Genomic DNA, 12,508 nt, shown 5'->3' on the forward strand with positions numbered 1-12,508 from the left:
AATAAGATTCTTTTCGAAAAAGCATTTAACAATTAGCAAGCACAAAAAAATGTATCTGTGAATAACTTCTAAATGGGGGTTCTCAGAGTAAACTTTTAGGTAAAAGAGAAAGCCAAAACTCAAAAATCATGAAGAAGGAATAGAAATAATGGAATTTTGGATTTAAAAAAACTTAAAGGTGATGTATGTAGAAGATCCAATATTACAGACAAATCAATTACTTCCTGAGATGCTCATATGGACTTACCAGATTAAGCATTGTCAAGTACTTCCATTGTCCACCATTTTGAAATAATTTGGATTTCTGCTTATCCTTTTCTTGTTGTGAGATGTAATAATTGAGGAAAACATACCAGTTCAAAACAAGGAAGTGGTATATGCATGTAGAAATCCTCGTCATAGCTTGCTGTGACCAGAGCAGAACTATGAATGTCTTTACTAGTTTTCCCCCGGCGTCCTTCTGCTGGGCAGGAGCTGAGGTCCTACAGCAAGTCGAAGAGCTGTAAAATACACACACCTTTGAGAGTGAGAGTTCCAACAAGATCAAATTGTGCTTTCCTTATAGGCTCCCTTCCTGAAAACTTTGATGACAGAATTATTTGTTTTCAGATGCCCTATTTAGATTATAGATAAGCTGCAGATTTGCCTAAAGGCAGAGATCCACACCAGAGCTGACTTTGCTCTATTAATCTGGGATAGGTGTATGGTTAACTAACCTTATGAAGTGCCACTAAACTGATGAAACACATGCTCTTTTCTTTCCTTTTCATTGAGCAGAACAAGGAAGTCACAATATCTCTTAGAATGAGGAGCAGGTTGGTAAATCAGGAAGAAGAGACTGTGGGCATGTTTAGGACAAAGAGGGAAAGTAAGTATAAAGAGAAGGGATGTTGTAATCACGCTACTGAGGTCTCTGATGACCCATAAAATCTGAACCAACTTCTGGACCTCCAAGGAGCACTTCCAAGGTTTTATTTTGTTTTGTTTTAATTTTGTATCTATATCCTAAAAAACCAAGAGCTACCCAGGGCTGCCCCAGACACTTTATTCACCTAGGTGTTTTTATACCCTGGGAGAGAAGAAGCATAGCAAGTAGCTTGTGACCAAAGAAGCAGTGTGTGGTCCTGACTCCAACCTACCTGAGTTCAGACATTCCTGGGAGAAAGTGAGAGTCTCAGCGTGGCCTGGGATAGGACAAGAATGCACTCAGGCTGGACAGAGCTTACAGACCTGAGCCTTGCCTTAAGCTGGGCAAAGGGACCTGAGGGAGAGCTAAAGGAGTGATACCTTGTGACATCACCAGCTTGTTTCCCTAGGCGACTAGGATGGTTCTGAGCAAATTTCTAAGGGCAATGCTGTCGACGCAGTTATATAAGTTTGCAGTTGGTACCGTTCAATTTTAACCAGGCTGCACAAGTACTAGGAGAAAAAATTGCAGGCTGTACCTGCAGGACAAAACAAAACAAACCCACCATGGGAGTCAGTCATACCACTGCAAACCTTAGGAACTGCAGATGGGTATATAGCAAACCTGAGCTGGCAATAGAGGGTCTGCACTATAAACATTCCCAAAGGAGGGGTGGTTCTGGGAAATGGGTGACGTCAAACTCTGTACACAATTTCATGGCCTAGGCTAAAATTGTAAATAAAAACAGCAAGTAATACTTTACTTAATATATGACAGGCATTGTTTCAAGGGCTTTATACATATTAACTCATTTATACTCTAAATACCATTATGAACTAAGTACTATTATTTTTGTTTATTTTTCTTTTTAACTAAGTACTATTATGATCCTCACTTTCAGATGAGGACATTGAAGCCCTGACTGCTAAAAGGAAGCATTCAAAACCTTATGAGGCAGAACTGCAGTCTGTCCTCTAACTAGTGTGTTTGACCACAAAAAACAATCTGTATTCCCTGCTGAGCCCCTTATATCCTTTCTCTCTCATCAGAAAATTCTCTACAAGAATATATATATATATATATATATATCTATATATATATGTGTGTGTGTGTGTGTTTTATATATGCATGTATGTATATAATATATATAACATATGTTTTAAAATGTGGTACACATTTAAATTGTGCTATGTGTTTCAGGGCATTTTCATGGTAAATATCACTGTAGATTTAGGGGTTTTATTTTTTATAAAAACATCTGAAGCATATGTCTGCAGATGGGCAAGAATTTGAGGCACAAAGAGAAAAGAGAGGAAAACAAAACACAAATCTCTAAAATGTGTAGGTTCAGACTTCCAGCCAAGATGGAGGCATAGGTGGATACACAAACAAAAGAACAACAACAAATTTAAAAACAAAAAAACAACTAGAACTGCCAGAAAATCACATTTTATGGAAGTCCAGCAATCAAGGAGTTAAAGAAGAGACATTCATCCAGACCAGCAGGAAGGGTGGAGATGGGCAGCCAGGCCAGAGAGGACTCATGGCAAGGTAGCAGCTGGAAGACTGGGCAGTCCCACATTTGCGTGCAGATAAACGAGGAGGAGCAACCAAGGAGTGACACAGACCATGCAACCCAGGGTTCCAGCTAAGGAAAATAAAGCCTCAAAACCTCTGACTGAAAAAAACTGCAGGAGAAACTCCCAGTGAGTTTGTGTACGTTGAACTCTCCTGTGAGAGAGTTCAATGGGGAGTTTACTGGGGAGATCCACAGGGTCCTAAGAATGTACACAAATCCATCCACCTGTGAATTAGCACTAGCTGGCCCAATTTGCTTATGGGTAGCAGACTGAAAGCACTGGAGAACATAACAAGCAGCACTCTCCCCCACATAGAGTGCCACAACACAGCAACCTGGGCTGCCCCGCCCTGTTGAATACCTAAGGCTCCACCCCTTACTACATAACAGGTGCACCGAGACAAAAAAAAAATATATGCCCCAAATGAAAGAACAGATCAAAGCTCCAGAAATAAAACACCTAAACAATGAAGAGATAACCAACCTACCAGATGCAGAGTTCAAAACATTGGTAATCAGGATGTTCACAGAAATGGTTGAGTATGGTCCCAAAATAGAGGAAGGAGTGGAGGCGATGCAAAATAAAATAAAGGAAAATGTACAGGGAACCAACAGTGACAGTAAGGAAACCAGGACTCAACTTAATGGTGTGGACCAGAAGGAAGAAAGAAACATTCATCCAGAACAGAATGAAGAAACAAGAATTCAAAACAATGAGGAGAGGCTTAGGAACCTTTAGGACAACCTTAAATGTTCCAACATAAGAATCACAGGGATGCCAGAAGAAAAAGAGGAAGACCAAGAAATTAAAAATTTATTTGAAAACATAGTGAAGGAAAACTTTCCTAATCTGGCAAAGGAAATGGACTTCCAGGAAATCCAGGAAGCTCAGAGGGTCCCAAAGAAGTTGGACCCAAAGAAGCACATCACTATTAAGTTACCCAAGATTAAATCTTGAAAGCAGCAGGAGAAAAGGAGACAGTTACCTATAAAGGAGTTCCCATAAGACTCTCAGCTGATTTCTCAAAAGAAAACTTACAGGCAAAAATGGGCCTGGAAAGAAGTATTTGAAGTAAAATAATGAAAGGCAAGAACCTACATCCAAGACAACTCTACTCAGCAAAGCTCTCATTTAGAATGAAAAGTCAGATAAAGTGCTCCCCAGATAAGATCAAGTTAAAGGAGTTCATCATCACCAAGCCCTCATTATATAAAATGTTAAAGGGATTTAGCTAAGACAAAGGAGAAGATCAAAGCTATGAACAACAAAATGACAGCAAACTCACAACTAGCAAGTAGCAAACCTAAAAAAAAAAAAAAAAAACAAAGTAAAAACACACTAAGCAAACAACTAGAACAAGGACAGAATCGGAGAAATGGAGATCACATGGAGGGTTATTAGCAGGGAGGGGTCAGGGAAGAATGGGGGGAAAGTTTCAGGGAATAAGCAGCATAAATGGTAGGTACAAAATAGATAGGGGGAGGCTAAGAATAGTATAGGAAATGGAGAAGCCAAAGTGTTGGGAACCACCCTGCCTAGTTTCAGAAGCTGTAACCACTCCCCCCCTCCATGGCTAAAGCTGAGTGAGTGACCTTTGGACCACAAGCCACTAAGGAGACAAAGCTTATCTCCCTGGCAGGGGCACCACCTCTTCTCCTTTTATTTCACCCTGCTTGGTCCCCAATGCTTGATTGGCTAGTTAATGACGGGTAAGATCTCTCCAGGGAGGGACAACCTAAGGCAGGCATGATCACAGGGGGCCCCTGGGGAAAGACTTGGGGGCTACAGAAAAGGGGTGATGGACCCTCGCCCCTTGGCTTTGACATAGCCTGAGTCCTCATTCAGTCTGCAAGAAGTCTCCTAATCTCTTGGCTGCCTTACTTGCCCTAACTGACTTAAGCCTGAAACAATGCGGGTGGTGGGTGCAGCCCTGTGCTGGAAAGGGTGGGTTCCCTAGGGCAATCAGGCCTAAGAAAGAATATCTAAAATCCTGTGAAACTTGCTTTGTTTAGAGTGCTCTCCATTAAATGATAAGGGTCCAAGCAGGAAGTTAATTTGTTCCCCAAAGTTTTATGGCCCTTTAGCTATCTGACCCTGACTCAAAATAGGTCCTCAGAGTTCTTTGTATATTACCTATTGTTTGATCCTTACTGCCTGACAATGATTAATGAGCTTTACCTGTATTCCTATGCAAATTAAACTCAGTAAAAGCCCACTGAGGAAAAGCCTCTTGGCCTTTCTCCTTTGAGAGATTGGCCATCTTTCCTCTCCAAGCAGATCATGTCTTGGTAGACTTATTCTCATCTGTGGCAACTGGGGGGGGGGGAGGGCGGGGCCTGCAGATCCCCCCACACACACACCAAAGTACTTATATGTATGACTCATGGATGTGAACTAAGGGTGGGTAATGTGGGTGGGAGTGGGGGTACAGGGCAGAGGGGAATCAGGTAGAAAATGGGACAAATGTAATAGCATAATCAATAAAATATATTAAATATAAACAGAAATAAAGAAAGAAAATGTGTATGTTCAAACCTGGAGACTGACCTTTTAACACAGGTATTTTCTCCCCTGCTTTAGCCTCATTGCTCACAGATGAAGCCTTTCATAAATATTGGCAAAATTATTTAAATTTATTTGCAAAAGGTTTGACATTCTGTAACAGGGTGTAGCCAATGTGGGGGGCCAAAATAGGGATTTGTAATGGGGTCCAGAACTCAGGGTGTTCAGGAAATATTAGAGAAAAAATATATATAATGTCCTCACCCCCACCAGTCTGAGCTGGAGGATGGGACACATGGAGCAGGGCCATTGAGAACTGTTTTGCATAGCAACAGCTTTGCAGCTAACCTCTGGCATGGTCATTTAACATATCTGTAGCCTTTAACTGGTTTCATGTTAAATAGCTGTGGCCATGCTTTGAGCCAGGCAGATGGGAGTGACTTCAACCCAGGATGTAATTGGGAAGCAACCCCTCCATGGTTAAAGCCCCTTCATGAGAGCTTGAAGATGATTGGCTCCATGCCATGGGGCCATGCCTGCTGGGATTTACTATGGCAGCCCAGTAGCTGGAAGGATACAGGAATGCTGGCAGGTGTAACTAATTGTGGGAGGAGTCGGAAATAGGGCTGCAGAGGTAAATTGGTGTGGAGATTTAAACCCAGGCATGGCAGCCATGCCAGGGCAGGACCATGTGGCTTTGGCAGAGGTTATGCCTACACAGCTCTGGGGAGCTCCCTTTTGCCATGTGGGTTAGGCAGCAGGAAAGACTTTGCCTGGAAGAAGAGGGGTTAAAGGACTCTTGCTGGGGGGCCAGGAGAAGGTGCCACATGGCTTTGGATTAACTGGAGATTGTGGTGGCAACACAGGGGGTGGTTCCAGAATCAAGGGACTGCCTGAACCATGGACTTCTATTTCTTCTCCTGAAATACTGTACCACAGACTGGGCAAAGGGGCGAAGGAAGGACTGTGTGCATTTGTGGGTATTCTAACCCACAAATTTAGTATTTTAATGAAGACATTAAGTCATTACTCTAAGTCCGTATAACTTTTAAATAAATAATTCCTTTCCTTTCACCAGCCTCTGGCATTGAGAGACATCTTTCCTCTGGCGGCGAGCAAAGCAAACCTAGTACAAGGTGGGGAACCCCGGAGAAAAATGGGGGGTCCTTTCGGTAATAGTATATTGTTCACCACCCCTAGGTCTGTTCTGTAACAATTTAACATTGAAATGTAATTGTTAGCGTTTCAATAAAACAACACATAATATACATACGAGTATATAATCATGCACTGCCTATGAATGGGGGATACATTCTGAGAAATGTCATCAGGCAATTTTGTTGTCAAGTGAACACCAGAGAGTTCACTCACACAAATCTAGATGGTATAGCCCACTATACCCCTAGGCTGTACGGTATAGCCATTGCTCTGTAAGGGAGAAAAATAATTTTCCCTTTGCCCTTCTGGTTCTTGGCTGAGACATTTTTGAAATGAAAGACAGGTTAACAGAAGACAAACAAAAGTTTAACATGTGTAACATGTTATATCCTGTATACAACATTTATATCCTATAAATATGGGAGAAACCCAGGAAGGCTGAGTAACTTGCCAAAATGACTAAAGCCATGGCTTTAAATAATATCTCCAGGTGAAGATCAAAGATGTTGGAGGTGGGGAGAGGTCACCATAAAAAGAAAAATGAGCAAGGTAAGGTTTTTATGCAGATTTAACTCAGTAGTCTTCTGCATTGATAAGAGTTTCTAGAGATAAGATAGTTCCCTTCTTATCTTAAAGGATAACTTCCATTTGATTTTCAGAGCTTCCTCTATATCTGCTGTTTTTTTTAAATTAACCAGCGTAAAATAATCCTTATGCCAAATAGACATATTTGGGGGTGATGAATTATGTTCCCTTGCAGCTCCTAGGCTTCAATCCTGTACCCTGCGTGTTACCACACTGAATGAATACTATAGGCAATTTGTGCAATGCCTTGTACTGTGATTTCACTATGGCTGTGACATCACTAGGCCATATGAATTTTTCAGCTCCCTTTTGATCCTATGGGACCACCATTGTATATGCAGTCTGTCGTTGACTTGGTGAGTGAAAATAAGCCATGTAACAAATACGACAAGTTTGATGGCCGAAAGTAACTTCACTTGGGCAGGTCACAGTAGGTAGTCACAACCCAGCCCTGTAACTTCCTTAGTTAAAGGTTTACCTTTGCCTTAATTAAGCAAGCCCTTCCCATTGTTCTTGTGTATCTAGGTGAACACACCTTTGCAATGACAAAGTAATCCTCTTTTCCAGACCTGTGGGAGGCATAACCACCCTGGAGGGAGCACCTGATACTGTTGCCTATATATCATCGCTATTTACCATGTTAAAAGTTACCTATCCTGTATCCTGCAATGTAAAAGAAGTATGAGGAGACACCCCCCAAAACGGCATTTATTTATAAAAATTGTGGGGTTTTTTATGTTCATACTTTAGTCACCTTCAAAGTAATCTCCGTTTGATGCAATACACCTAATGAGACCTTTTCTTCCACTGCTCAAAACAGTTTTTGAACTCATGGATTTTAATGCCTTTTAGTGTTTCTGCTGTTTTGTTTGTTTGGTTGCTTCACCTCTTCCACATCGGCAAAAAGTTTCCCTTTGAGGACTTTTTTTCATCTTGGGAAAGAAAATAAAGTTGCTCAGAGCATGCCATTTTTGGTACAAAACTGCTGACTGCTTAGCACTTTGTGGGCAGGTACACTCATAAATCACCCATGATGAAATGGGCAAACAAGTCAAAAGTCTTCAAAAAAATTTACTGAAGCTGAACACAGCCTCTCACAACAATACCAGCTGGTGCACTGATACAGATTGGTTCCTAGAACATTCATCTAATGGAGGAAGCCTATACTACAAGGGGCCTGCCCTCCAGAATAATTCTGGGGTTTTTTGGTCTGCCCCATCATATGTCTCCCTCTATTTTACTTTTCATTCAATGAAAGAGATTTCTAGTACTTAATATATGGCAGGTATTGTTCAAAGTCCTCCATTTGGCTCAAATAAACTATAAAATTTTCTCTAGGTTTGGATGTTCTCACATGGACAACTGAACCATCCTCATGAGGCACATGGCTACATATGAGGATTTGCATATCAAAAACATGTAACTTCTTAATTCAACATTATTTTCTTATAATTTCTTCTACAAAAGTGTTGCCTAAAGGAAATTCTATATTGTGAACATAGTTACATGATAATTTGTATCTGTGGTTGAATGACCAGGTAAATTTTTATAAAGCACTTTGTCCATCTGTTCCCTCGTGCTTTGGGGAACAGGTAGAACTTTGGGGAACAATGGCAGTGTTACCACTTAGCTACACAGTATTCAAAATAATACTGTTTATAAGTATTATAATACTTATTATACTTATTATAACAATAAGTCTGTTGTTAGCCTGCCTCTCTCTACTCTCTGAGTATTTGAAGGCCTCAAGTCATATCCAGGAGAAGCAGGAATTGTTCCTACTTCTTAAAAACTTACAGAAATTAAATTTATTTTGCATAGGAAATACTAAAAATATACAATGGGCATTATTTTACACTTTGAATTAAATATATAGATGCCAGGTTGATTATTAAAAGTGATGTTTTTAAAGAACTCTCTACCCTCTGGAAGTTTCCACAAACACTTGTTGAGCAACTAATTGTCAAGCACTTGCTGGGCTCTGAGGATTCCCTGGGGAAAAAGAGAGATCCACTCCCTGCTCCCACGGAACTTATATTCTAGCAGGAGAGACAGACATTAGATAACAACACAATCAGGTATTAATGTATAGTTACAGCAGATTCTGGGAAGGCCAAGCACAGAGAACTTATTAAAGGGACAACAGTCCCAGACTTGGGGTAGTCAGGAGGTCAGGGAATAGCTGGCCCTGAGGAAGCCACAGATGAGCAGTACTGGTCCTCCCAGCACTCCTAACGTGTCCTGATGGTCTTTCTCAGTGTTTTTCTGTGAGTTCATCTTCTCCCACCAGCTCCTTACATGTTGGTATTTCCCAGGGAGGGTGGTCAGCCATTGCCCATTTCACACTACATACTTACCCTGGTGACTTTCCCCACTCTCACAGTTTCTACCACTATATTAGTTTATGTCCACAAATTATACACCTCTAGTCCCATCCCTCTCCTCATCCCCACCAAACATATCCTCAACTTTTTCTTGGACATCTCCTGAATGAATCAAGTATACCTCAAACTCAAGATGTCTAAGATGAACTCAGTACATTCCTCCAAGCCTGGCTTTTCTTTATTTCATTTTCTGAGGCTGCTTTTATCAATCTTTCTTGTCTCCTGTCTTTCCCTTATATCCCAAATCCAATTAACCACCAAAGTTTGCCAAGTTCATCTCCCAAGTCAAGCTTAAATCAGTCCTCTTCTTTCTATCCCTTCTACAACTGTCCTAGTTCCAGCTTGCTTTATTTCTCTCCAGTGCCATAGCAACTGTCATCTAACTGGTTTTCCTGATTTTTAGTTTTGTCCTTCCACCCTGTTCTTCACAAGGCGGGGCGGGGGGGGGGGGGAGGAGGGAGGATTTTACCTGGAATGCTGATCTTATCACGTCCCAATCCCCAACATGAGTTGCTTTACTGAATCAATATCACCTACAGCCTAACATCAGAATTCCATTACTTTTAATAAACTTCCCACTTCCATATGGCTTTGCTACTCTCTCCAGCCTCATCTCATGTCTCATGCTTGATGGTCCCTCCAACACCTCCCAGTTGTCAGAGTGCGCCACCCAGTTGTCAGAGTGTTCCACCCACACATGGCTATGTTGTGTCCCAGTGCCTTTATTCCCACTGACTCCTCCTCCTGATGGCCTCCTCTCAACATGGCTTTGACTTGTTATCTCAGAACCATCCTCCAAAACACAGCTCAGAAGTTTGCTTCCCTAAGCACTCTTCCCTCAGGCATTCCTCAGGCAGGCCATATTAGATAATGCCCTCTAGTCTTCATTAATACCCTGTGCATCTCCATAAGTTGCATGATGAATAATTAGTACCTTAGTCCATTTGAGGGGTTATAACAAAAATACCACACTTTGGGTATCAACAACAGAAAATTATTTCTCACAGTTCTGGAGGCTGGGGAGTCTGAGATGCAGGCACCAGCAGATTCAATGTAAGTTGAGAGCTCACTTCAACATTTGTCTTCTCACTGGTCCCCTTAAGTATCTGAAGGAGCTAGGGATCTGTCTGGCACTTCTTTTGTAAGGACACTAATCCCATTTATACAGGCTCCACCTCATAATCTAATCACCTCTCAAAGGCTCCATCTCCTAATACCAGTACTTGGGCAGTTAAGATTTCAACGTATGAATTTTGGAGAAACAAAAACAATTAGTCTACAATAATTATGAATTTAATCTTATTATGTGCCACTATCTCCCTGTTTCATAAGTAGCATGTTTGAATTCCTACAGCTTAGCATATTTCTGGGCACACAGTGAGAATAAGTATCTACTGAATAAATGAATATGTGCATATCAGGTTTACCTGTCTGCTGAGCCTTACTATAAAGCCAGCTCATTCATTTAAAACTTACTACTCTTAAAGTGTTTAACTGCTAGGTCCTGGGGAGCAGGTAGAATACTAAGATGAGTAAAACATAGCCTAAGCCCTGGAGGGACTTGAAGTCAAATGTCAGAGACAGATATGTAAACAGAAAATTACAGCATGATGTGATAAGTACTATAATAGAGGCATGTATAATGTACTAATGGAGCCTAAATTATCCTGTGCATTATTCTGTCATTCTGAATATATAGAAGATGGAGTTAAAGGTGAATGTATTGGGTAAATCATGGAAAATCATGTAAGAGGAGATATGGATTAAAATAATCTCTCTGAGTAAAGTAGTCACAGCCACCAGCAAAGATGACACTTTTGCCTGATAAGGATTATAACTCATTCCAAGGCCAGTCACTGAGTGATGAGGTACAAAGAGCAGAAGATCAAACCAGGGCATGAGTCTACTTCATGACCATGAGCTTGTCAACCATCAACCTCCTTGGGGTGTCAGTTCCCTTGAGCGTGAAATGCGGCCCTAGGATTCTAGAGGGCTAATAGTTTCCTGAAGCCAGGATATCTACTCAGCTAAAGGAACAGTTGACCAGGGTTGGCATCAAAGAGATTGGAGAGAAGCCCCAAGCCCATGCAGGTACACCTCCACTCCCACACATACCATGGAACCAACCATAGTGAAAGGTGTTGGGAGACCTACCACACTGCTGGCTACAGATAGCACAGTGGTGAGAAGGAACCAAGAATGGCAGAGCTCAGAATTCTTGAGTTTATGGTGGAAAGCTTTGAGGGAGTGTGATTTTGTTCTGGCACAAGGGAGAGGCCTCTGCAGCTGCTGGTGCTAAACAAAAAAACTAACCAGTAATTACCAATGATTTTAAGCTTCAAGACATGTCAGTGGGACTTATCTGTGTTCCACTTAACCTCTTAACCCACACATTCCCTTTACAGTTGATACATACCTTCACAGACCTTACAAAGTCCCCTCACCCCTCTTTGGTCAATAGTCCCATCACTAAAATCTCAAATGTGTGGGCTACATTTTCCTGCTGGAACTCTAACTAATGTGGCCAATCTGACTGTGAGCTCCTCCAGGGTGGCTGATACCTCTGGGCCCTCAGCACACTCATGGCAGCAGGTAACTTCAAGATGTTAATAAAGCTTTGTTTGCATGGATCAATTCTGGTGTTGTGGTGTTCTTAATATCTACTTAGGGGGTCTCTAACTCTTGGGCCTCCTGATTACTACCACTCTCATCATACTGTGCTATTTGTATTTTCCTGGCACCCCTACTTCCCAGTATTTATATTGCTTTTCCTTGTTTCTTTAAATTGATGTTTACATGGTACATGTAAACATGTAAAAGGTTTACATGTTAAACCTATTGATAAAAGGTTTATCAATCCTTTTACTGTCACTGTCTTCTAAAGGCCTCTCCTTAATAAAAGGTAGATAGTTCTGGAAATAACTAAATATGTGTGTGTTGCCCAGTAAAAGCCAAGGAGGACCTTCCTTTCAGTGGACTTTGCATCCCTAGAAGCACTTGTCCATTTGCTGTGATGCAGCTGAGAACTGAGTTAGAATGAAGCTCCCCCATTGGGTTACTTATATTGCATCAAAGAGCATTTGTTTTTTTCAGAGGTTACTGTGACTGTCCTTCTTTTTAAAAACGAAAACATTTATTAAAGGCCCCCCATCTGAAGTCTGTTTGATGAGATCATGTTTGGTTTTTCAGTCACCAAACCAAGCCAACTCTGAAAGGCACTGGAACCTATACTTTTAGAATATGAGAACTTTCTTAGCCCACCACTTTGCCTGTTGCATTGGGAAACCTGATTCAGGTCTGCCTTACTCCTTGATCTCTAGCTTTGCTTTCACAGTGAAATGCAATGTTCTGTGGTGATCTCAGATTGACTCAGAAGAGCAGAGAGTTCTCTG

At 41.3% G+C, this 12,508-nt stretch overlaps 1 protein-coding gene across 3 annotated transcripts in view; it reads right to left on the reverse strand.

The window, feature by feature from the left end:
- ADTRP (androgen dependent TFPI regulating protein) overlaps positions 1-12,508 on the reverse strand; it is a 98,695-nt gene that overhangs the window by 70,381 nt on the left and 15,806 nt on the right. For 2 of the 3 annotated variants that reach the window (XM_037152914.2, XM_037152913.2), the window contains exon 2: positions 248-500. In XM_037152914.2, the coding sequence (XP_037008809.2) occupies positions 248-400 (153 nt within the window). In that variant the 5' untranslated portion in view covers positions 401-500. The remainder of the gene's footprint in view (positions 1-247; positions 501-12,508) is intronic. The other variant, XM_037152915.2, reaches the window with a different exon arrangement.

This window comes from Artibeus jamaicensis, unplaced genomic scaffold (genome assembly GCF_021234435.1).
Source record: "Artibeus jamaicensis isolate MK-2021 breed Jamaican fruit bat unplaced genomic scaffold, CSHL_Jam_final contig_482, whole genome shotgun sequence".
Classification (NCBI taxonomy): Eukaryota; Metazoa; Chordata; class Mammalia; order Chiroptera; family Phyllostomidae; genus Artibeus; species Artibeus jamaicensis.